This window comes from Mandrillus leucophaeus, unplaced genomic scaffold (assembly GCF_000951045.1).
Source record: "Mandrillus leucophaeus isolate KB7577 unplaced genomic scaffold, Mleu.le_1.0 Scaffold322, whole genome shotgun sequence".
In the NCBI taxonomy this organism is placed as follows: Eukaryota; Metazoa; Chordata; class Mammalia; order Primates; family Cercopithecidae; genus Mandrillus; species Mandrillus leucophaeus.
Genome location: NW_012103388.1, coordinates 2,549,942 through 2,575,448, shown reverse-complemented (window position 1 = coordinate 2,575,448; position 25,507 = coordinate 2,549,942). Strand labels below are relative to the sequence as shown.

General features: G+C 37.3%; 1 protein-coding gene across 3 annotated transcripts in view; it reads left to right on the top strand.

Moving 5' to 3' along the window:
* IMPACT (impact RWD domain protein) overlaps nucleotides 1-25,138 on the top strand; it is a 30,908-nt gene extending 5,770 nt beyond the window's left edge. Inside the window, exons 5-12 of one of the 3 annotated variants that reach the window (XM_011988064.1) lie at nucleotides 5,469-5,554; nucleotides 11,875-11,997; nucleotides 14,420-14,523; nucleotides 16,733-16,806; nucleotides 19,422-19,512; nucleotides 21,146-21,280; nucleotides 22,376-22,411; nucleotides 22,645-25,138. In XM_011988064.1, coding sequence (XP_011843454.1) covers nucleotides 5,469-5,554; nucleotides 11,875-11,997; nucleotides 14,420-14,523; nucleotides 16,733-16,806; nucleotides 19,422-19,512; nucleotides 21,146-21,280; nucleotides 22,376-22,411; nucleotides 22,645-22,668 — 673 coding nt within the window. In that variant the 3' untranslated portion in view covers nucleotides 22,669-25,138. Of the gene's footprint in view, nucleotides 1-5,468; nucleotides 5,555-11,874; nucleotides 11,998-14,419; nucleotides 14,524-16,732; nucleotides 16,807-19,421; nucleotides 19,513-21,145; nucleotides 21,281-22,375 lie in introns of all 3 variants that reach the window. The other 2 variants (XM_011988063.1, XM_011988062.1) reach the window with 2 other exon arrangements.
* Nucleotides 25,139-25,507: the final 369 nt, after the last annotated feature.

Here is a 25,507-nt window from a genome sequence, read left to right as displayed (position 1 = left end):
TGCGCCACTGCACTCTAGCCTGGGCAATGAGAGCAAAAACTCTGTCTCAAAAATAAATAAATAAATAAATAAATAAATAAATAAATAAATAAATAAGATCATTCTATTTCTGTTTGAAGTAGTGTTTGGAAGGTAGCAAGAGTAGATGTGGGACATCAGTTAGGGGGCTAATGCAGTTGTCTAGAGAAGATATAACTATGATTTAGATTAATTTTAATGAAATAATTTAGTAAAATAAATAATGTTCTGGAATATCAGTTTTACTGTAATCCAGGATCTAGTAAGGATTGTATTATATGTTCTAGGTGGCCACTCCATTTGGTACAGTGACAGTCCCTCTTTGTGTCCCTGGGATCCAGGCCAGGTTTCTTTTCCTTCCAAAATATTTAATTAGAAAATGGTAAGTTGTTGTGGAATCCATTCTACTTATTCCTGCCTAGAGCAAGTATGGTCTTTCTTGGGTCCCCATTTAGTGATTCCATCATCCTTGGCGGAAGTATAAGTATTTCCTTAATTAAATGTTTTCTGAGATCTCTCCCTAACATTATTGGCCACTCCAACTTTTGTGCCCCCAACAAACTTCTTTCTATAATCCTCTCTTATTTGCCAATTTATCTGCCCACTACCCCCAGCCCCCGAATAGAATAAGATCAGTATACTGTGGATTTGTTCACCATTAACACCAGAATTGTTCATGTAGTGGCCATTTTTCAGCTCTTACCTAACTTTTGGTGATATTGACCACTTCCTCCTTGGAAATCTTTCCACACTTAACTTCCATCATGTTAATCACATTCATCAGTTAGCGTTTTTTCTTACCCGTGTACAATGTCATACACTCAGAAGTGGCTCTTCACCTGCCTATCCCCTATCCCAAACATCCTCCTTTTACTAAAAGATACCTTCCCACAGGACACAACTTTCCTTTTCTCTTTAACTAGTTCACTTGAGCTATTTGAGACTTAGGAAGTGTCAGAAATTATAGTTTGTTCTAATGGTGGGATATGGTGTCTTGTTTATTAAACGTGCTCGAATAACCTTGGTCCAGTGGTTATTATTTTCACACATGTAGTCTAAATAGAAATACACGTCTTACTTGTAAAACTTTTTTTTTTTTTTTAAAATAGGGCCTCACTGTATTGCCCAAGCTAGCCTTGAACTCCTGGGCTCAAGCCTCAAGTGATCCTCCTGCTTCAGCCTCCCAAGTAGCTGGGACTACAGGCACATACAATCACACCTGGATTTATTTTTAAAACTTTTATGTGACAACTTTTTTTTTTTTTTTCTGAGACTGAGTCTCGCTCTATTGCCCAGGCTGGAGCGCAGTGGCGCGATTTCAGCTTACTACAACCTCTGCCTCCCAGGTTCAAGCAATTTTCGTGCCTCAGCCTCCTGAGTAGCTGAGATTACAGGTGAGCGCCTGTACACCTGGCTAATTTTTGTATTTTTAATAGAGATGGGGTTTCAGCATTTTGGCCAGGCTGGTCTTGAACTTCTGACCTCAAATGATCCACCTGCCTCGGCCTCCCAAAGTGCTGGGATTACAGGCATGAGCCACTGCGCCTGACCTTTGTGACAACTTTTAATCATATTTTCCATATAATTCCAGCAGAGGGCAGCAAGGGAAAAATACAGGTTTTAAAAAATTAAACATGAGCCAAGTGTGGTAGCTTTTGTTTGTAATCCCAGCATTTTCGGAAGCCAGTGTGGGAGGATTGCTTGAAGCTAGAAGTTTGAGACCAGCCTGGGCAGCATTGTGAGACCTTCCCCATCTCTATAGAAATTTAAAAAATAAAAATTAACCGGATATGATGGGGTGTGCCTGTAATCCCAGCTACTTGGAAGGCTGAGGTAGAAGGATCACTGGAGTCCAGGGGGTCGAAGTGAAGTCACTGCACTCCAGTCTGGATGATAGAGTGAGACACTGTCTCAAAAATAAATAAATAAAAAGTAAGTCTGTGAAGAAGAGACTCTTTAGAAGAGCAGTCAGTAACTCAGGAGGGATATAGTGGAGGCCTTTATTAAGGCAACAAGAATACGAATGGAGAAGAAGGTCAGTTAAAGAAATACTTAAAAATATATTGGCCAGGCGCGGTGGCTCATGCCTGTAATCCCAGCACTTTGGGAGCCTGAGGCAGGCGAATCACCTGAGGTCAGGGGTTTGAGAGAGACCAGCCTGACCAACATGGAGAAACCCCATCTCTACTAAAAATGCAAAATTATCCAGGCGTGGTGGCGCATGCCTATAATCCCAGCTACTTGGGAGGCTGAGGCAGGAGAATCACCTGAACCCAGGAGGCAGAGGTTGCAGTGAGCTGAGATCGCGCCATTGCACTGCAACCTGGGCAACAAGAGCAAAACTCCGTCTCAAAAAAAAAAAAATATATATATATATAAGCTAGGATTTGGTGATTGATTAGATGTAGGTCAGTTTGGTTATTGTACCTACTTTTTTTTTTCCTGAGATGGAGTCTCTCTCTGTTACCTAGGCTGGAGTGCAGTGGCATGATCGTAGTTCACTGCAACCTTGACCTCCTGGGCCCAAGTGATCCTCCTGCCTTAGCCTCCCGAGTGTCTGGGTTTATAGGTGTGCCACCACTGGCTAATTTTTGTATTTTTTTTTGTAAAGAAAGGGTCTCACTACCTTGCCCAGACTTATCTGAAATTCCTGGCCTTGTGTGATCTATCTGCCTCTGCATGTCAAAATGTTGAAATTACAGGCATGAGCTATTGTGCCCAGCCCTTAATTTTTATTTAAATATTTTGCATATGAATATTTTGAATACATGAAAATATTTTGATAAAACAAAAAGTAAATACATTTAAAATACTTAGAATATGATACTATTTAAGATAAAATGAAAAGGATTACAAGTTTTTTATAGTATTTGATTTTGTGAATTTCCATTATAGCAATATTTAATTTAGAATCCAAGAAGATAATTTTTGAAATTTTCTACATCTCTTCACCTTTTGATGCATCATGGAATCTTAGGTTTTAATGTTGGTGAGTGAGACTTCTTGAATCAAAAATTACATTGGATAAAGTTAAACAGACAAGGAAGACTGTATTCAAGACCCCTGCAATAAGGGAAAGAGGCCAGAACTAAGTGTAAATTCAGCTCCTCTGAAACAAAAGGCAGATGGGTTTTTAAGGGCCAGGATGAGCTAGTGCAAAAGTACTGAAAGATATTATGTGGGACCATTAATCGGGTGTGTTGGGCATATTAAGTCATTATTGAGTCTGCAAATATTTCTCTTTGTAAGTGGGCCATGTGTGTTTACTAATACGTACCCGTTGAAGTTAGCCGCCTCTACTTCCACAGAGACTGGACGATAAGGGCAGTGTCTTCTTCGATGATGTGTTTCAAAGGGATGGTTCCCAGGTCCTTGAGAAAGACATTTCCTGGGTTGTAAAACCAATTAAAGTTTTCTATAAAACGATTTACATATATCTCAAAGAGACAGAGAAGGAATTTACAATGACAAGTTCTGTAAAGAAAATGCTCTAAGAAAAGGGAGGTAAGGTCCTAGAGTCAGGAATGGGCCCATATAAAGTTTAGTCTAGCTGAGGTTAAGGCTGTTTCAGTCAGACTTTTGGAGTCAGTTTTTAAAATAGTGGCATCTCTTTGTGTCTGTTTTCTCATCTGTAGAAAGGGGATAATATTGTCAGCATTAAACTAACAGCTATCTTTTTTTTATTCTTTAAATTTTTTTTTTTTAGTTTTTTGAGTCTTGCTGTGTTGCCCAGGCTGGAGTGCAGTGTCACAGTCATAGCTCACTTCAGCCTCCAAACTTCCGGGTTCAAGTGATCCTTCCACCTCAGCCTCCTAAGTAGCTGGGATTACGGGCACCCATCACTGTGCCTGGCTAAGTTTTTGAATTTCTTGCAGAAACGGAGCCTCGCTTTGTTGCCCAGGCTGGTCTCAAACTCTTGGTTTTAAGCTATCTTCCTACAGTGCTGAGAGTATAGGTGTGAGCAACCACATCTGGCTGGTTTTTTTTTGTTTGTTTTCTGTTTTTTGTTTTTCTTTCTTTGTTTGTTTTTGAGAAGGAGTCTTTTTCTGTTGCCCAGGCTGGAGTGCAGTGGCACGATCTCCACTCACTGCAACCTCCACCTCCCAGGCTCAAGCAATCCTCCCACCTCAGCTTCCTGAGTAGCTGGGATTACAGGCACCACCACATCTGGCTAATTTTTGTATTTTTTTTTGTAGAGAAGGGATTTTGCCATGTTGCCCAGGCTGGTCTCAAACTCCTGAGCTTAGGTGATCTGCCCACCCTGGCCCCCCAGAGTGCTTTGATCACACTACACCCGGCCCTGGACTGTTCTTATTTTAAAAAACATCTCTTCCAGCTTGTAATATTGAAAATTAGGTGATGGAAACTCAGATCAAATGATTAGTTTAACTTTACACAGCTTAGTGCATTTTAGTGAATAGCTTTACTGTTATATCAACCAATACAAGTATTTAGTTTTAGTACTAAGAATTGTAGTGATGTGGGGTGTGATGGGGAGGATTTGAGGGTACAGAATTATTTGAAAACATTGTTTTTTTCTGTCTGCTTGTTTTGAAAGTTTCGGTGGGTGCTGATGAGTAGTAATAAAGAGAGATAATGGTTTCAAGGGAAACTGTTAGAGGAAAGAGGTGAAGTGTTGCTGTATAGTAGTGTGGTGATATCTTTAAACACATACCATACTTATCTACAGTTAGTGTCTTTCTCTAAAGAGCAGACGCTTGGGCCTTTATTTTATTGCTGTTGCCATCATTTAACATAACTATGGACATGACTTCAAAACCCGTGACACATTCTTTTTCTCAGTGATCCTTTGAGATGGATTTAGTTACCCGGGACAACCAAATATCATTTGGAACCAAAATTTATCAATTTAGGCAATAGAATATTTATTTAGGCAATAGAATATTAGGCAATAGAATGTTTTGTCAGAAACAAGATATGAATATAAAATTGTTGAATTGTCTTTTAGGTCTTGTAAATTGACTCCCTGAAGGAGTTCCCCATATGCTTTGCATTCTTTGTTGTTGAGATAAGTATACTAAATGATAAGAGTACCAAATAAGTGGTTTGAAATTCTTTAAAAAGTTTAAAAAAATCAAGCAATGATCATACTGAAAGATTGTATCCACTTACAGAAACTAAGTCACATTTATATTTCTCTAATCCATCTAGTTTGGAAATGTTTATTCCCCTCTTTAGTTACCACTCTTCTGCTTATTTTAAAGTTAGCCATGTTAATTTTGGAGTCGACTGGAATTTTTAAGGTTGCTATAACCTGTATTAAATACTCAGACACAAATGTTGATAAACCCCAGGTTTTTATAAATTATTTTAAAAAAGAAATGGTTAGATTGTTTATAATGTCTTTGATTGTAAATGTCAATATCTTCTTGAATTTGAGAAGATGATTTTTGAAATAACAAATTTTGTTTTCCCTGAATTTTGTTTAGACAGAATATCGGTGAAAGTATTCTTTACCTGTGGGTGGAGAAAATAAGAGATGTTCTAATACAAAAATCTCAGATGACAGAACCAGGTAGGATTGAAAAATACTATCAATAGTCTTTTAACTTATAATTACATTTTTATGTAGATACTCTAATTGAAATTTAATATGAAAATCTGTATTCTGGTTTAAGGTTTGTATATTATAAAATCCAAGTTTCTCTGAAAAGTTTCATTACTTATGTAATTATAGTTATTTCTTTCTATAAGGTTTAGCGTCTTTGATTTCATATTATAGTATTCCTCCTTATCTGAGATTTCACTTTCCATGGTTTCAGTTACCTGTGGTCAACTGTTGTCTGAAAATATTAAATGGAAATTTCCAGAAATAATTCATAAGTTTTAAATTGTGTGCCATTCTGAAAATATTATGAAATCTTGGGCTGTGCCATTCTATCACTTCATCTCATCACATAGGCATTTATAATTTTACATCATCACAAGAAGGGTAAGTGCAGTGCAATATATATATATACACACACACACACATATATATATATGGTTTTTTTTTTTTTTTGAGACAGAGTCTTGCTCTGTTGCCCAGGCTGGAGTGCAGTGGCGTGATCTCAGCTCACTGCAACCTCCGCCTCCCGGGTTCACATCATTCTCCTGCCTCAGCCTCCGCAGTAGCTGGGACTACAGGTGCCCGCCACCACGCCCGGCTAATTTTTTTTTTGTATTTTTAGTAGAGACGGGATTTCACCATGTTAGGCAGGATGGTCTCGATCTCCTGACCTCATGATCTGCCTGCCTCAGCCTTCCAAAGGGCTGAGATTACAGGCATCAGCCACTGCGCCTGGCCTCAAAGTATGTTGTTATAATTGGCCTATTTTGGTTTTAATTATTGTTGTTAATCTCTTACTGTGACTAATTTATAAAATAAACTTTATCATAGATATGTATATATAGGAAAAAACAGCATATATAGGGCTCAGTACTATCTGTGCTTCGAGGCATCCACTGCAGGGTCTTAGAACATATCCCTTGCAGATAAAGAAGACTCCTGTATACTTTTATAGAAGTAGAATTTTATGGTGAAAGAACTTGGATCGAAAATTTCTGTTCTCTTTGACTATAGTTAAGGTAATGTGAACTTTGTAACTTTCCTCATGAATTATTAGACTACATAAATGAGATATTTCTTTCTTTCTTTCTTTCTTTTTTTTTGAGACAGAGTCTCAGTTCATCACCCAGGCTGGAGTGCAGTGGTACGATCTCGGCTCACTGCAACCTGTGCTTCCCAGGTTCAAGCAATTCTCCTCCCTCAGCCTCCCAAGTAGCTGGGATTACAGGTGTATAACAACATGCCTGGCTAATTTTTGTCTTTTTAGGAGAGACAGGGTTTCACCATGTTGGCCAGGCTGGTCTTGAACTCCTGACCTCAAATAATCCACCTGCCTTGGCTTCCCAAAGTGCTGGGATTACAGGCATGGGCCGCTGTATCCAGCTGAGATATTAATTTCAAATGAGTCTAGTGTTTATAGAAAAAGAATTTTGGAAAGCACAGTGACCAATATTAGGATATAGAAATTAACTTTGCAGTTGAATTTTTTATTGAGATATAATTTATATGTCATAATTACCCTTTTAAAGTGTACAGTTCAGTGGTTTTTAGTATTCCCATTGTTAGGCAGCCATTACTACTAATTTTAAAACATCTGAACATTTATATTTTGCTCTATTATTAATCTTCTATTGAATCATTTAAGTATATGAACAACATGGAGGTTTTCAGTGTTTCCTCTTACTTCACTTGCTAGTCTTTGTTTCACTTACCACAAAGGCCTTTGAGAGGGTGAAATAACTCTATTTAACATGTTATTTCCAAATAGGATGTTCTTGTTACACTGCTAGAATTGTTTTTAATATGAGAAAAAGAGGGATTAAAAAAGAACTGTAATCCCAGCACTTTGGGAGGTCGAGGTGGGAGGATTGCTTGAGCCTGAAAGATCAAGGCTGCAGTGAGCTATGATCATGCCACTGCACTCCAGCCTGGGTGCAGGGTGAGATCCTGTCTCCAAAAAAAGAAGAAGAAAAGAAAAGAAAAACAGAATCTGGTAGTTTACTTACTAATTTTTTAGAAAGCTATTTACGGGAAACTATTTAGGACTCCTTTGGCAAAGTCAGTGTAAAGTTGATAGCAGTATATCTTTTTTTAGAGCCCTTTTACCATTTTTCTATGAGTGCAAGTATTTTTACTGCTTCTATTAAAATCAGAGAGATAAGGATAGACACTCGGTTCTCTATGGTATGATTATGACACGTTGCATGCCTGTATCAAAATATCTCATGTGCCCCATAAATATATACACCTGTTAAGTATCCACAAACATTAAAAAAAAGAGATAAATGACATGAAGTATTGTCTGTATAGCAATCTTTCTCCAAGTATTTTCTTCAACTTTTTATGATCCATGTTCTGATTTTGTAGCATTTCAGGGCATCTATGAGAAAAGTATTCTCAGGATTCCAAAAACAAGTTATTTGTCAATCTGCCTTTCTAGAGATGGATTACAGAAATGGAATATATTATAGTAAAAAATTAGGACTCTGAAAACTTTTGTATCACTTAACTCTTAGGAAATTTTAATAATTGATCTTAAAAATGACATTTTTTTTCTGGGTACAGTGGCTCATGTCTGTAATCCTACCACTTTGGGAGGCTGAGGCAGGCAGATCACTTGAGGTCAGGAGTTTGAGACCAATCTGGCCAACATGGTAAAACCCCATCTCTACTAAAAATATAGAAACTAGCTGGGCTTGGTGACAGGTGCCTGTAATCCCAGCTACTCGGGAGACTGAGGCAGGAGAATTGCTTGAACCTGGGAGGTGGAGGTTACAGTGAGCTGAGATGGCCCCACTGCACTCCAGCCTGGGTGACAGAGTGAGACTCAGTCTCTAAAAAAAAAAAAAAAAAAAAAAAAAAAAAAAAAAAAAAAAAAAAAAATTAAAAAAAATAAAATAAAATAATATTTTTCCTTTCCTGTATCCATAATATAGTTTCACCACTCCTTAACTTTTGGAGTTACTGATTTGTGTTGTATAATTCATGATTTTGAATTTTTAGAAATTTTTTGTTTGGATTATTTTTCTTTAAAATTGTTTTTGTAGACTTCATAATAAAGTGGAAGGCTTAACAATTCTGAAGAACTAATAAGAAAAAGAGCTAGTGATCAGAATAGCTCATGAGAAGTCTCTTCTGCTAGTCATTTACTTGTTAAGTAATTCATTTCGATTTTACTGTTAATCTTCAGTACAGATTTATTCTTTATTATTTATATATTTTTTTCAGCATAGAAATTCTGATTTTGAACTGATTATACACAGCTGTTTACAATTTTTAAAACTTGTGAACTAATTTTAAACGTACAGAAAAGTTACAAAAATGGTATGAAGGGCTCTTTTATATCCTTTACCCTGATTTCCTGTTAACATGCTATATAACCATCATACAGTTATCAAGAGCAGAAAACTGACACTGGTGTGGTATTATTAACTAACTAAGGAGCTTATTCAGATTTTACAAACTTACCAATATCCTTTCTGCTGTTGTAGGATCTTGTCTAGGATTCTACATTGTATTCCATTGTTGTGTCTCTTTACTCTCCTTTAGTCTGTACACAGTTACTCAGTGTTTCCTTGACTTTTATAACCTTGACACTTAACGAAGACTACTGATAGTTATTTTGTAGAATGCCCCTCAATTTGGGTTTGTCCAGTGTTTTCTCACGATTGGAGTGAGATTAGCCATTTTTGGCAAGAATACTAAAAAAATGCTGTTGCGTCTTTCATAGTGCAACGTATCAAGGAATTTATATCATATGCTTTTTTTTTTTTTTTTTTTTGAAACAATTTCGCTCTGTCACCTAGGCTGGAGTGCAGTGGCACAGTCTTGGCTCACTGCAGCCTCCACCACCTGGGTTTAAGTGATTCTCCTGCCTCAGCCTCCTGAGGAGCTGGGATCACATGTGCCTGTCACCATGCCTGGCTAATTTTTTGTGTGTTTTTAGTAGAGATGGAGTTCCACCATGCTGGCCAGGCTGATCTTGAACTCCTGACCTCAAGTGATCCGCCCGCCTCGGCCTCCCAAAGTGCTGAGATTATAGGCGTGAGCCACCGTGCCTGGCCTATATGCCTTATTTTTAATTTTAATTTTAATTTTTGAGACTGAGTATTGCTCTGTCACCCAGGCTGGAGTGTGGTGGCATGAACACATGGCTCACTGTGGCCTCCACCTCCCGGGCTCAAGCTCTCCTCCCAGGCTTGGAGGATAGAGCTGGGATACAGGGTGTAGCTCCAGCATAGGAAGACCCTGTCTCTACAAAGAATTTAGAAAGAGCTGGGAGTACAAAAACTTTTAAAAGTAGCAGGGAGTGGTGGTGTACTCCCAGCTACTTTTAAAATTTTTTGTACAGACGAGGTTGCCTAGGCTGGTCTAACTCCTATGCTCAAGTGATGCTCCCGCCTCAATCTCCCAAAGTGCTGGGATTACAGGTGTGAGCCACTGTGTGTGCTGTATCATATGCCTCATTATTGGTGATATTTACCTTGATATCTCAGTTAAGGTGGTGTTTGCCAGATGTCTCCACTGTAAATCCTGTAGTCAGGGTTCTCCAGAGAAACAGAACCAGTAGAATGTATGCGTGTATATATATGTGTGTATGTACACACACACACACACACACACACAGAGAAATATATTTTAAGAAATTGGCTTATACAGTTGTGGAAGGTGGAAAGTCCAAAATTTGCAGGATAGGCCGGTAGGCTGGGGATCCAGGGAAGAGTGAATGTTATGGTTTGAAAACAAAGATGGTCTGCTGGAAAAATTTTCTCTTCTGGGGAAAGAGGAAAAATTTCCTCTTCCTGGGTAGAAAAATTTCTACCAAGAAAAGACCTCTGGGGAGGTCAGTCTTTTCATGTTAAGGCCGTCAGCTGATTGGATGAGGCCCATATGGAAGAAAGTCTGCTTTACTCAAAGTAACTGAGTTAATTGTTAATCTCATCCAAAAAATACCTTCAGAGAAAAATCTAGAATAGTGTTTAACCAAATATATGGGTACTGAGGCTGGGCACAGTGGCTTGCACCTGTAATCCCAGCACTTTAGGAGGCCGAGGTGGGTGGATCACTTAAGGTCAGGAATTCAGGACCAGCGTGGCCAAACATAGTGAAACCCCATCTCTACTAAAAATACAAAAATTAGCCGGGCATGGTGGTGCGTGCCTGTAATTGTGGCTACTTGGGAGGTTGAGGCAGGAGAATCACTTGAACCCGGGGAGGTGGAGGTTGCAGTGAGCTGAGATGGCACCACCATACTCCAGCCTGGGTGACAGAATGAGACTGTGTCAAACAAAAGTAAACAAATATATGGGTACTGTGGCCTAGCCAAGTTGACATGTAAGATTAACCACTGCGATTACTATCTTTCTCTTTGTAGCTTGAGGGAGATACTTTGAAGCTATGCTAATATCCTGTTTCTCCTTAAACTTTCAGCCACTAATTTTAGCATCTATCCGTGGAACTTGTCAACAATATTTATTACTGTGGTGTTTGCCTGATGATGATTTTCTATTTTCTTCATTTCTTCTTCATTTAGTAATTGGAATTCTATTATGAGGAAGGGATGTCTGTCCTCCCCATTTATGTATTTATTTGTTTATCTGTTTATTATTTATATCAGTATAGACTCATGTATATTATTTCAGTCCATGGGTTAAAATGCCATAAGATCATTTTTTTTGTTGTTGTTGCTCAAATTGTTCTAGCTTTGACCTTTAAGGGCCCCTTCAGGTTAGCTCCTGTGTTCTTTTTATAAGCCCCATCTCCTTTTGAGCATTTCCCAGTTTGTGGATCCACACAACGTTCCAGGTTCATCTTATAATTTCCTTGCTCCAACTCAGGAATCAACCAGTTCTCCTATGGGCTGAGTGCTGGTTCCTACCATTGAAGAATGGTGTTTAGAACCCAAGACCTGGGCGCGGCACGGTGGCTCACGCCTATAATCCCAGCTCTTTGGGAGGCCGAGGCAGGTGGATCATGAGGTCAGGAGATCGAGGCTAACACGGTGAAACCCCGTCTCTACTAAAAATACAAAAAATTAGCTGGGCGTGGTGGCGGGCACCTGTAGTTCCAGCTACTCGGAAGACTGAGGCAGGAGAATGGCGTGAACCCGGGAGGCGGAGCTTGCAGTGAGCTGAGATCACCCTACTGTACTCTAGCCTGGGCGACAGAGCGAGACTCCATCTCAAAAAAAAACAAAAACAAAACAAAAACCCAAGACCCAGTGATTTTTTAAAACAGCATCGTTTCTTATCTGCATCGTAGAGTAATTGTGTCTCATATTCACATAGGCCCAGATGTAAAGAAGAAAACTGAAGAGGAAGATGTTGAATGTGAAGATGATCTCATTTTAACATGTCAGCCAGAAAGTTCGGTTAAAGCACTGGATTTTGATATCAGTGAAACTCGGACAGGTATAGTGTTACTAACTGATTTCTTTTGTGGAGAGTGGGTTGGTAGTATTATGTATTGTTCTTTGAGGTGATAGATAAATTTACTAATTTTCTCAAATTTTAGGAAGGAGTTACTAATTTGCAGATAAGATTAATTTTTTTCCTGCCTGTTGGCAATTTTGGTGTTTGCCAAATCTTACCAGAATGGTAAGAAATAAATGGAAATTTACTCTTTTCCCCCTGCTTTCTAGAGTTTTGATTTACTGATCGAAGAAATTGAAAGTAAGTAAAGTTATTAATGTTTTTGTTCACATCATGTTTTTATATTTCTGTATTAAAATCCTTAGCTGTTTCCTGATGTCTCAGGATTAAATTTTAGTCTCTGCTCACAGGTACAAATATATTAACTGAAAGTGCAGCCCCTGAAATTAAAGCTGGTAAAATGCCTTTAAGAGTTTTTTTTTGTGAGAGATGAGGTCTTGCTGTGTTGCCCAAGTTGTCCTTGAACTCCTGGGCTCCAGTGATCCTTCCACCTCAGCCTCCAAGTAGCTGAGACTCTAAGAATGCACCATTGTGCCCAGCTTGAGTTCAGTATTTTTTTTTTCTTTGAGATAGAGTCTTGCTCTGTCGCCCAAGCTGGAGTGCAGTGGCACGATCTCAGCTCACTGCAGCCTTGCCTTCCAGGTTCAAGTGATTCTCCTGCCTCAACCTCCTAAGTAGTTGGGATTACTGGCATATGCCACCATGCCTGGCCAATTTTTGTATTTTTAGTAGAGATTGGATTTCACCGTGTTGGCCAGGCTGGTCTAGAACTCCTGACCTCAAATGACCTGCCCACCTCATGCTCCCAAAGTGCTGGGATTATAGGCGTGAGCCACCATGCCTGGCCTTGGTTTCGTTTAAACAAATTTGTTTCATAATCGAGTAGTAGTCAACATAAAAATAAGTTGCTGTGATACTATGTTTCATTTTACTATTTTACAATTTTGAATGTTATGGTTAGTTTCCCTAAGCCTCTTAGGAAAACATAAGAGACCAGGGGAATATTCATTCTGTTTGAAGGTGAGGGGTTTCCTATGTCATTACACGGTAGCTTTTAAAAGGTGTTCTGAGTTTTAGGGCTTTTGAATGGTGTCCAGGACTAGTAGAAAGGAACAAAGAGGAAATGAAAGAGTGGGGAGCATTCAGGGCTCTCATTTATGCTTCAACCTAAGTAGCTCCCATTTTAATCATTTATTTCTGTGTGGATTTGACATATGATCTCTTTTGAAAACAGGATCTACCGTGAAAAGAAAAAGGTTAAAACTCATACTCATAAATAAATACTATCAATCGGTCAGTAGTTCATATTGACCCTAATACTGTGTTTGACTTATTACTCTGGTAGTACAGTGGTAAAAATCAATTCAGGAAAAGGACAGTGTCAGAGGGAAGGTGTAAAACATCTTACATAAACCTACTTTCTTGTCTTGAATAACTTTTCATCCTAAGTGAGGCAGGTAGTAGTAGCCAGGATGATTAAGTCTCTCAACAGAATTGAGGGTTAATTTTTTTTTGGAGACTGAGTCTTTCTCTGCTGCCCAGGCTGGAGTGTAGTGGCACGAACTTGGCTCACTGCAACCTCTGCCTCCCAGGTTCAAGCAATTTTCCTGCCTCAGCCTCCCGAGTAACTGGGATTACAGGCTCATGTCACCATGCCCGGCTAATTTTTATATTTTAGTAGAGACAGGAGTTTCACCATGTTGGCCAGGCTGGTCTCGAACTCCTGAACTCAGATGATCCACCCCTCGGCCTCCCAAAGTGTTGGGATTACAGGCGTGAGCCACCACGCCCAGCCATGATTCTTAAACTTGTTAAGAGGTGTAATAACTGGAAATCATGATACTCTTTATGGAATTGACCAATTAGATGTATTATTGATGTATTTAATTCCATCATACGAAGTATAAACAGTTATATTAGCAGAAGGCATTATATTATAGCTACACAATATAAAGAATATAAATTCATATTTTCCCGATTCAGAGGTCTAACTACAGTGAAACTGATAAATAAGTTTTATATTAGCAGCTATAAATCTTTGTTTTCAGGACCCCTTTCCACTCTTAAAAATTATGTATTATATTAGATATTGTGCCAACTTATACTACTGACTGCAGTAGTACAGGATTTTAGTCCTAACCCACTGCTTTCCCTGGGTAACCTTGGCAGGTGGAAATCATTTATAAATCAAATATTTTAATCTTATGTACAATATACTTAGAAACTTTTTACTTAAAATTATAATTTATATTTAATGTTGTTAGATAATGATTAATAGTTATTTTAGTTGATTTGCCATGTAATTTACATTTCTTTCCCAGCTCCCCCCACCCCCATTTCATTTTTTTCAGTATTTGAATGTAAGGCTTTTTAAAAAATAAAGTTTCTTCTACATTTCTAGAAGTAGAAGTAGAAGAATTGCCTCCGATTGATCATGGCATTCCTATTACAGACCGAAGAAGTACTTTTCAGGCACACTTGGCTCCAGTAGTTTGTCCCAAACAGGTAACGTTCCTTTGTCTAGCTCATTTTGATAATTTCCTAAAGTATCAGGTAAATGATTTTGCAGTAATGCCCTTATTTTCACTTTTATGTTTTATTTTCATATAAGATAAAAATTATTTGTTCATTTTTCTACTCCCAAATTACTGTGAATCACGGAAGGTTTGTTTTGTTTCTGTTTGTCTCTGCTTTCTTTCTTTTTTTTTTGAGATGGTATCTCTCCTTGTTGCCCAGGCTGGTCTCAATCTGGACTCAGTCAGCCCTCCTGCCTCAGCCTCCCAATCTAAAGTATTGGGATCACAGGCATAAGCCACGTAGCCAGGCCTGTCACTGCTTTCAAAATTGTATCTAAACTCTGATTAGGGTTAACTCTCTAATGAATCTTTAAATAAGAAATACTCATTGTGTTATAGAAAATTGTGATGCTTAATATCTTGTCGAAAAGAATTATTTGTCCTGTCAAATGGGAGTTCTGTGAAACTAAGTCCATTCCCCGGGACAGTGGATAGACTGGCTAAACCCAGTCCTCCCTACCTGACTTACTTTCCTTTGTGCTTCTTGATCTTAAGTGACCTTATTTCCACCCACGGATATAAATGGGAGCGGTTTCAGCCATAAACTATTCCTAGGTCTTTGTCTTTCTTATTCTCCTTTCAGCAGAATCCTTTTCTTCTTCCTTGCTTCTATAATGTACCTCAGCTTATCTTATTGATGTACGAGGCAATTTCAATACTACCTGTAAAGTTACATTTTTTAAAAAGTCTCATTTACCGCAAGTTTTAGGCATGAGTCTCTTCCTTTGGTCTTTGCAGCTACTCTACTCTTGAAGCTCTTTAAAGCCCCGGCCTTCAGGGATACAGCTCTTCGTACCAGGCTCTTTCACTCTCTGAAAGAGGAAGTTCTTTTCTTCATTGACCTGTGGTCAAGATTATAACTTTTGGTGCGGACTTCTGGTCTTTTCTCTCAGGAATCCTATTTTGTCCCTGGCCCTTGGTCAAATCTTCTTCCCAGGGTCCTCCTGAGACATTCTAATTCTGAATTTGTTCATTCTGGATCCTCTTTCTGTTTCTGATCATAGTCACTTAGATTTACAGCATTATAATTTGTGAGAGCTGAAACCAATTTTAGAGGTCATTGTCTGTTTTATTGATCAGAATTTGAGAACCTGAAAGATTATAAAATGATAAACAGAAGATTGCACAATTTGTGATCCAAATTGGTGTCCCCAACTCTACCTCAGTCTTCCCTGCCACCAGTGTTTCTTTCATACTTCTTGACGTTACAACATTCCTGAAAAATCTGACCATGTATCACTGTTCTTTCTCTTATCCACGTTTGCACATGTAATGTGTGCTGATTTCCAATGTCTACAAGGGAACATCTAAACTTATTACACAGATCCTTTGTAATATGGCCCTAGCTTATCATTCATGACACATCTTCTGTCATCTCATTCATTCTCTAAGTTAAGCTGTGTAAAGCTTCCTGAACTTTTCTCTTTTTTGTTCCTGCTAGGGTTGCCAGATAAAATACAGAATACCTAGTTAAATTTGAATTTCAGGTTAACATTATTGCATGGGACGTACTTATAGTAAAAAAATTACTTGTCGTTTATCTAAAATTCAGATTTAACTGGATGTCCTGTATTTTTAGTTGCTAAATTTGGTCACCCAGTCCCTGTATTTGCATATAACCCTGTTCTCTGTGTGGAATGTCTTCTTCCTGCCCCATCTTTCCTTCTGATACAGAAGAACTGCCACTTGTAAGACCTGGCTCATGTGACCTCCTCTATGAACCTTACTTGACTCCCAGAGAAAGCTGTGGTTTTATAACATTTGGAACATACCATTATTGTACACCTGCTACATTGGATGTATACATTTGGTAGATTTCAGAGCTAGTTTTTAGAAGTTTTACATAATACATTTAAAATTCCCTACATGGGGAACAAATTATCCCTTTGACATAGTAGTACCGAAATATTTGTTGATAATTAGTGCTCAAAAATACCAGGTCTGTCATTTTTATATCAATTATGAGTACCAGTTTCTGCCCCTAAAATGAGAAGGAAACTTTGGAAATGACTTTTTCAGAGTATAGTAGACTCTTTGAGTGGCTTTTTAAATACAGCATACTTTAAGATATTTTTCTAGCATTTATTTACAGAGCAAATATGAAAAGCATACTTATTTATGTTATTGCTGTTTTTAAGGTGAAAATGGTTCTTTCCAAATTGTATGAGAATAAGAAAATAGCTAGTGCCACCCACAACATCTATGCCTACAGGTGAGTAATCATCACAAGTTTTAGTATATGCAATTTGTAAAAAATAGAGGGAAATGATGCATGATTTTAGAAAATAATAACTATTATGTATTTTTTCCATTGTAATAGTAATAGACATGTAGAATACTTGGAAACTGCAGAAAAGAAAAGAACTGAAGGGAAAAATCTGGCATTTTCTGCCATCAAATGTAACTGACAATATTTTGGTTTTTGTTTTGTTTTTTCTATGCAAAGTTTATTTTTTCCCAATGCTTTACCCTTGTATCCTGTTTTTTACTTAATTAAACAGAAGCACTTTTTCGTGTTGTTATAACTGCTTGATAAATACTGTTTAGTGGCTGTTTAATATTTGAGGTGCCATACTACAGTTTATTTAACCATTCATTTCCTTTTAGTTTTTCATATTTTTCACGATTATAAAGAGTGGTCCAGGGAACATCTCTGTATACTTTTTAGGTTATTTTCTCAGGATAGGTTCTGGTTGCTTGAGATTCTTTTTTGAAATGAAATGGGAATATAATAAAAGGAAGAAAGAATTCTTAGAAGTAGAATTTTCAAAAAGTGTGAGCAATTTTGAAACTCTTGATATATAGCCAAATTTCTTGCAAAGGTTTCGTTGTGTTTTGGTTTGGTTTTTGAGACAGGGTCTCCCTCTGCTGCACAGGCTGGAGCACAGAGGTGCAATCTTGGCTCAAGCAATCCTCCCACCTCAGCCTCCAAAGTTAGCTGGGACTATAGGCGCAAGCCACCATGCCCGGCATAATTTTTATATTTTTTGTAGAGACAGAGTTCCGCCATGTTGCCCAGGCTGGCCTCAAACTCCTGAGTTCAAGTGTTCTGCCCACCTCGGCCTCCCAAAGTGTTAGGATTTACAGGTGTGAGCCCAAAGGTTTTTAAAACCAATTTATGCTCCCATAAGCAGTGAAGTAAGAGTATTTCTTTTACGACATGAGTTTCGGCTTTGAGAATGCAGGTTTTTATATGCATCTTTGCTGACTTGTAAGTGAAGAGATGAAGGGCATTTGAAAAATTTGTAAGACTTTAAAAGAACATAGTTTAGGCCTAAAATAAATCAGGACATAGGGACTTGGTATAAATTTAAAATGTGATTGAGACTATATGTAGAATCTAGGCTATCTGAAATTGAAACTCAAAAACTCATCATTTTGAGTAGGTGAGTTCTTAATATTACTAATTTCACATCTCTTTAAGTGCCAAAACTTACTTACAAACAATTATTTCTTATGTAATTCCCCTCTTAATAGAGTATCACTGGACAGAATTTTAATGTTTTCTTAATCAGTTATGACCTTCAGTAGGAAAATGAGGAATTAGACTACTCTCAGTGATTAGAATGGGCTGTAAAAATTGTAATATTCATTTATTCTACATGTTTTTTGAGTGCCTACTCTGTGTCAAAACTTTATGTAAATTAACTCTGATTAGTTAGCAATTCTACCACTGTAGAAAGGTTAGCTTTTCAGGATCTCATAGTTAAGTGATAAAGCTAAATTTGATAATCCAATATCATTTGGTTTCTTTATTTGACTCCTCCATGGCTGTGGCTACAGCTTCAACAATCTTGTACCTAAGCTATGTGAAAAAAGAAAAAAGGCACTCCTAGTATTTTAACTTTAATGTTCATAGTAGGTGGTCAGTAAATATTGAGTCATCGGATGGATGGAGGGAAGGAAGGATGAGTGAATGAATGAATGTGATGGCTGTAAGGTAACATAATTGACTTAGGTGTGTAGATGGGCTTTTATAGCTTTTAGTATTTACATTAAAAGTTTACAGCTTTTTATGGCCAGCACTGGGAAGATGTCTTTACAACATTTGCCCAGTTCCACATGATACCATTGTAGGGCCCTAAGCAATCCACCAGATGGCATGCTGTAACTGACACTATTTTTTTTTTTTTTTTTTTAATCTCTGGCACTTATTTGCCAAGCTTATTTTACTGTATTGTAGGCCTACATTATTATTTCAAATATAGCTTTCTAGATAGTTTAAATGGATAAAAATACCGTGATTTGTCTCTAATAATTAGTAACCATCCAGAGGAAAATTTAAATCTTTGCATTCTTAGAAGAAAATAGAGAAATACTTGATGGCTGCAATAAGATGAAAGTATAAAATATTACCTTATGTTGGTTTTGTTGCCTTCATCTTTTTTTATATGCTTTTTGTTTCACTACATCTTAAGGCTCTTTGAAGAAAGATGCATGCCACTTACTTCTTTTATAATATGTCATAGTACCTGTTGCTTCTATACAGTATATTCTCAATAAATGTTTTTCAATGATTGCTCTCGGTAGCTTCAAGATTAAATGAAGTAAGGGGAATGTGACAGGTATAAATTCACATAATAGCAACATTTCTGATATAAAGGAGATGCCTTTGATTCCTGGCTTTCCCAAGTATATAAAAAGGCAAACATACTGGATAGTAAGCCATCAGTGAAAATATATCTAATATAATACATATTTCAAGAAGGATTTAAAAAAATGAATATGCCAATTTTGGAAGTAATCAACATGATCGCAAATATTGAGGAATAACTTTTATGATAATATTTTAGGTTCAAAGTGTAACGCTGTTACATGTATTTGCAGAATATACTGTGAGGATAAACAGACCTTCTTACAGGATTGTGAGGATGACGGGGAAACAGCGGCTGGTGGGCGTCTTCTTCATCTCATGGAGGTAGGTGTAAGTTAAACTATCAGTCCTGTTCTGTACAAGCCATAAAATTTCTCAATGAAACAGAGCTCCATTTAGTAATAGCTAAGTCCGTTGAACTATGTAATATAAGATATATTTGATTTAATTAGTAGTTGATGTTAAAATATTGATCGAATGAAAATTTTAACCAGTGGATGTGGGACAGAAAGCAAATAATTAATAAGAAGTGCTATGCTTTCAAGACATAGACAATAGAAGATTGTCTTCAACTTTGGGAAAACTCTTTGTTTTTTTGACAATTTCCTTCTCTTTATTTTTTCTATTCTTTCTTTATGGAACTCCTGTTGGATATTGGAACCTCTGGATAGATCAAGAATTTTTTTTTTTTTTTAATTAAGTTGTCCATCTCATTGTCTTTATATTCTGAGACATTTTCTTGACTGTTGTCCAAAAGTTCTGTTGAATTTAAAATTTTTTTTAGCAACCATATATTTAATTTTTAAGAGTTCTTTCTTGCTTTCTGTTTTTCCTTTTTAAGAATATCCTGTTCTGTTTTATGGCTCCAATATCTTCTAAAATTTCTCCGATTATATTAATTAGAGTTTCTTTTTTAAGATGTTCTCACTCCTAAAAAAATTTTTCCTGGTCCATTTTAGTTTGTTTATCTTGTCCTTTCTCTTTCATGCTGCTGGATTTTCTTCATCTGTCTGGTGACCATTTATTGTTTATTAATTTTAAGATTGGATTGTTTTTTTCCTAAGGTAGTTACTTGGTTTTTTCTGCTCTTGTATGTGAAGGTTTATTTTCTAACAAGGCCTTTCCCTTGAATAGGAACTGTGTCTGTGAGGCAGGCCTGTAAACTGGCCGGCTTCACATTAAGGGCAGCATTTGACAGATGTCAAACTGATGAAGACAGCCAGGCATGGTGGCTTACGCCTGTAATCCTAGCACTTTGGGAAGCCGAGGCGGGGAGATCACTTGAGCCCAGGAGTTCGAAACCAGCCTGGGCAACATGGTGAAACCCTGTCTCTACCAAAAAAACACAAAAATTAGCCGGCATGGTGGTGCATGCACCTGTAGGTCCCAGCTACTTGGGAGGCTGAGGTGGGAGGATCACTTGAGCCCAGGAGGCAGAGGTTGCAGTGAGCCAAGATTGCCCCACTGCACTCTAGCCTGGTGACAGAGTGAAACTGATCTAGATCTCAACTGATGAAAACCTTACTAGTAGCACCAGGGATTGATGCCTCGTGCAGCCCCTGTAGCTTTGTTCAGAAGCAGGGTGTTTGTTGTTGTTGTTATTTGGCCTAGTGGTAAAATGCTGCCTAAATTTAGCTGTTCTGGTTGAAGTCACCAGGAACTAGAATCATACCTGCATGGTCTCCCCTTCACTCTGTCCAGTTGCCCCAAATTTGGGAATTTGAGGACGTTTGTGAAACACACAAGTGGTGGTTTTCCAGATTCCCTTCTGTTCTTTCATTTCACTGCCTGAATTGTTAGTAATCTCACTCAGCGCCTACTCATCTGACTCTACTATTAAAGTCACTGGGAAATTTTATGTGCAATTTTATATATGGGTTATTTCTTTCTCCTTTTTAAAAACTCATATTTGTACATGTCTGTCTGTGTATCTAATTATGCTTCCAAAAAATAACAGATTTTGAATGTGAAGAATGTCATGGTGGTAGTATCACGCTGGTATGGAGGGATTCTGCTAGGACCAGATCGCTTTAAACATATCAACAACTGTGCCAGAAACATACTAGTGGAAAAGAACTACACAAATTCACCTGTAAGTGGCTCCTCATACTATATCTAGAGAATTTCTTATCACTGCCTGGGAATTTTTTTAAAAGACAGAAAAGAGTGAATCAGAATGTGGGTGGTGAATTGATAAAACCTTTGGACTAAGAACTTGGAGACCTAGACTCTAAACAGTGTGTCTGGCCAGTCATGTGACTTTGGACAGATCACTTCATCCCTTCGCACCTTGATTTCATAGGTTCATAAAATTTTATAATTAGAAAAACCTTTTAAGACCAACTAGGTTCCACCCCTAAAATTGAGCCCCAGAGTGGTTGTAGCTGATATCATATCAGACTAGATGTTCTTTAAACATCTATAAAATTCTGAAATTCTCCGTTAGTGTAAAACATCTCCCCCTCCACCGGCATACCTTTAGATGCTTTCTTCCTTTTTCCTTTTTTTTTTTTTTTTTGAGATGGAGTCTCGCTGTGTCGCCCAGGCTGGAGTATAGTGGCACGATCTCAGCTCACTGCAAGCTCTGCCTCCTGGGTTGACGCCATTCTCCTGCCTCAGCCTCCTGAGTAGCTGGGACTACAGGCTCCCGCCACCACGCCTGGCTAATTTTTTTGTGTTTGCAGTAGAGATGGAGTTTCACCATGTTAGCCAGGATGGTCTCGATCTCCTGACCTCGTGATCCTCCCATCTCAGCCTTCCAAAGTGCTGGGATTACAGGCATGAGCCACTGTGCCTGACCCTCTTCCTTTATACTTTGAGTTTATTTTGTTTCATATTTTAGGTATGTTCATATCTGCCTTATTTAAATTTTACTGCCTTGCTTGGGAAAGTGGGACAATAGATGAAATAATACTGAAATTATTCAAACATAAATCTACTAGATAAATAAGGTTCCCTTGATTATTCTTGATTATTTAAAATTAGCCTATAAGTGAAAGTACCCTGTAAAACACAGAAATGACACATATGAAAGTGATTATACCCTCACTATAACATATATACATACATACATATATGTATGAATATATGTAGAATATATATGTATAAATATTTTCTAAGTGATTAGATTTAAGTTTTAGTCTTTATGTAAATGGAGAGATGCTGCACTGATTTGTGTCTTTTTCAGGAGGAGTCATCTAAGTCTTTGGGAAAGAACAAAAAAGTAAGAAAAGACAAGAAGAAGAATGAACATTAATACCTGAAACTATAGGAAAGGTTAATTTGCCTATAATTATATATACATTCCGTAGTCATCAAGGAGTATATTGTGCAGAGAGGGTATCCTTGACTGCTCAAGTCAGCCAATTCAGCATGGATACCAACATTAGCTTTTCTTCTTTGGTTATATCGTCTGCCAAAAATAGAGAACTTATGATCTGTTCATGTGTGTTTCAGGCTTATTTGGGAGAACTAATTTGAACTTAATCACCACTTCATCTAATTTTAGGAAGGTAACAGTTGCCCAGGGCAGTACCTGAATTAACTGTCCATTTCAGTGCATGTCAAGTGCCTTTGTTAGGTGGAGAAGAAGTGTCTCTAGAGGAATATAAATACCTGATTTCTTGTCATCGAGATTCTTGTACTGTTAAATGAATATTGCCTTTTACTGCTCTTTATGGCGTACTGGAATAGGAGCTCATTTATGATTGATCTTGGAGAGTTTCTTCTTGTGATTTTAGTTCATAAGTATGTCACCTTTCATTTTATAGTGTTCATCATTGAGTAATGGATTAAGTGAAAATCCAGGAGTATCCATCTGCAGTTATGTGCTGAGGTGATAATTCATCCAACATATTTGTTAGCATAAATATTATGCCTCAATTTCTGTTGCAAATTGGTGATTGTGAAATTTCAGAAAGTGATTTTCTAGTCTCTGCTTTTTTTGTTTAATTCTTGTAATATAAGCAATAAATATGGAGTGTCAGTAGTCTCCTTCCACTCCAGAGATGTGTTGGTGTAACATTCTCTTTTCTTATAACAACCTGGAAGTACCTTTCTTGTGATCTTCACTGAGGAATTAGAACTATGGTAGAAGCTAGGCTGTGGTGAATGGGACGTTTGTAGAGTGGGATAGAGGGGGCAGAATGACCCTGGTATAGGGCGGAGTGTGTTGTGTAGTTACATCAGTTTGATGCATGCTTCCCATCTGCACTCCAGACAGCTTTCTCAGTTCCAAGATTTTGCAGAGAGAAGGAGCAAACCTTTTCACTGGAAAAACAGAAACAACCCTCCCACCCATTTTTTTCCCTCTATTCATCAAACTTTTATGTTTCTTTCATCTTCCAGTTACCTCTAGGCATTTAGACAATGAGATTTACCTTTGAGATATGACAATAAGTGATTAACTGCTCGCTTTCAGATGGAATGGCAAACAGTTGTTAAAAGTTATTAACTGATCACAGATTTGCCTGGACTTCCCTTCCCAGGGAGGGAACAGAAGTTAGGAGGCAACTTTGGGATGGTGCTAGAGCATGGAAAGCACAGAGAATTGGACAAACAGGTCTTTTTCTCTTTTCTCTGATGTTTTACCTTTAAAAGATTCAACATCCTTACTGTTGGTATTTTTAGTAAGGTTATACTAAATAACTTTACACCAGGATGGATTCTGAAATATAAATTCTAAATTATATTTGTTGTAACTATATTTTATGTTGTATGTTATCAAGAGTCATCAGAGAATGACCTTTTTGTGTTTGGAACACTTAAACCTCAGGTTCCATGAAAAGTATGTTTTGTGTTTTAACTGTTAAAATACTTTAAAAAGTTAATTGTTTTACGTAATTAAAGAAGTTAAAAACTATTAACATTAAATAATTTCACAATTTCAACATGTCAGACCTATGAAGGGAGATAGAAAACAATGAGAAAGTTATTTTTGCTCCTTTATACAGAATTGTGAACTATATTTTACTAACTAAAAAACTCTAGTATTCTTTACCTAAAGTCAATTGACTGGTAAGAGGGAGAGATGCAAAATTCTCCAGTTCTGAACTCAGAGCTATTTCACACTCCACTCTTAATGGAAACTTGAACTAATGATAGGTAGTATTTTTTTTCCTCTATTTAAAATTTTTGTCTTGATTAGGAGATTTTTCAGTTCTTCGTATGATAATTTTCTACAATCAGATCTATGCTATGGCATATTTTGCTTTATTTAAAATTTTTTTTTTAGAGATGAGATCTTGCTCTGTCTAGATCTGAGGCTGGAGTGCAGTGGCATGATCATGGCTCACTGCAGCCTTGACCTTCCAGCCTTCCAAGTAGCTGGGATTACAGGCATGTGCTACCACACCTGGCTAATTTTTAAAATTTTTTGTAAAGATAGGGTCTTACTGTGTTGCCCAGGCTGTCTTGAACTCCTGGCCTCAAGCGATCTTCCTGCCAAGGTGTTGGAATTATAGGTGTGAGCCACCATGCCTGGCCTGCTTTGACATATTTTATAGTGTATTAATTACAAATAGTTTGCGTATGCCAGAATATGAAAGCAAGTATTAACTACTTTTTAGATGGGAATTGCGGAAGCTGCATCAAAAGTATGCTTTGAGGTATATATGATGAAACAGAGCCTTTCTGAAGAGAATTATATCAAACTAATTACAACCAAGAAATAATAGCATGAAGCATATACTGTTTGGAGGACAGGAAAATTTTTTGGGAAAATTACATAATCACCTCTGATTCCACTATCCAGAGATAGGCATTATTATTAATATTTGATATGTACATCCTTACATTATTTTTTTCTTATGCATGATTTTATATGGCTATTTTTCTTTCTATAAAAATGGTATTAAACTGTATATACTGTTTTGTAGCCTACATATTTCATATAGAAGTATATTGTTAACATTTTCCATGTCAATAAATATTCTTCTATGGCTTACATTTCTTATGGCTGCATTGTATTCTGTCTTCTCAGTATTTCCTATTATACTAACTAGTCCTCCACTTATTTCCAATTTTTACGTTTTCTTTAACTTTTCACTGCTATAAACAACTGTGAAAACCTACATCATTTGCAGATTTTTGTATATATATTTTATTATTTCTTTAGGAAAAGCTCCTAGATATGGAATTTCTTGGTCAAGGTTTGTACATTTTAATAGCTTTTGATTATTTGAGTCAGATTGTCCTCCAGGAAAGTGTTATCAGTGATTGCTCCATTAATACTGTGTTGGAATATACTTAATACTAGCCAAAGATGGGAAAAAATAGGCAGTTTGCTTGATAACTCCCAAGATCCTTTCTAAAAAAATAA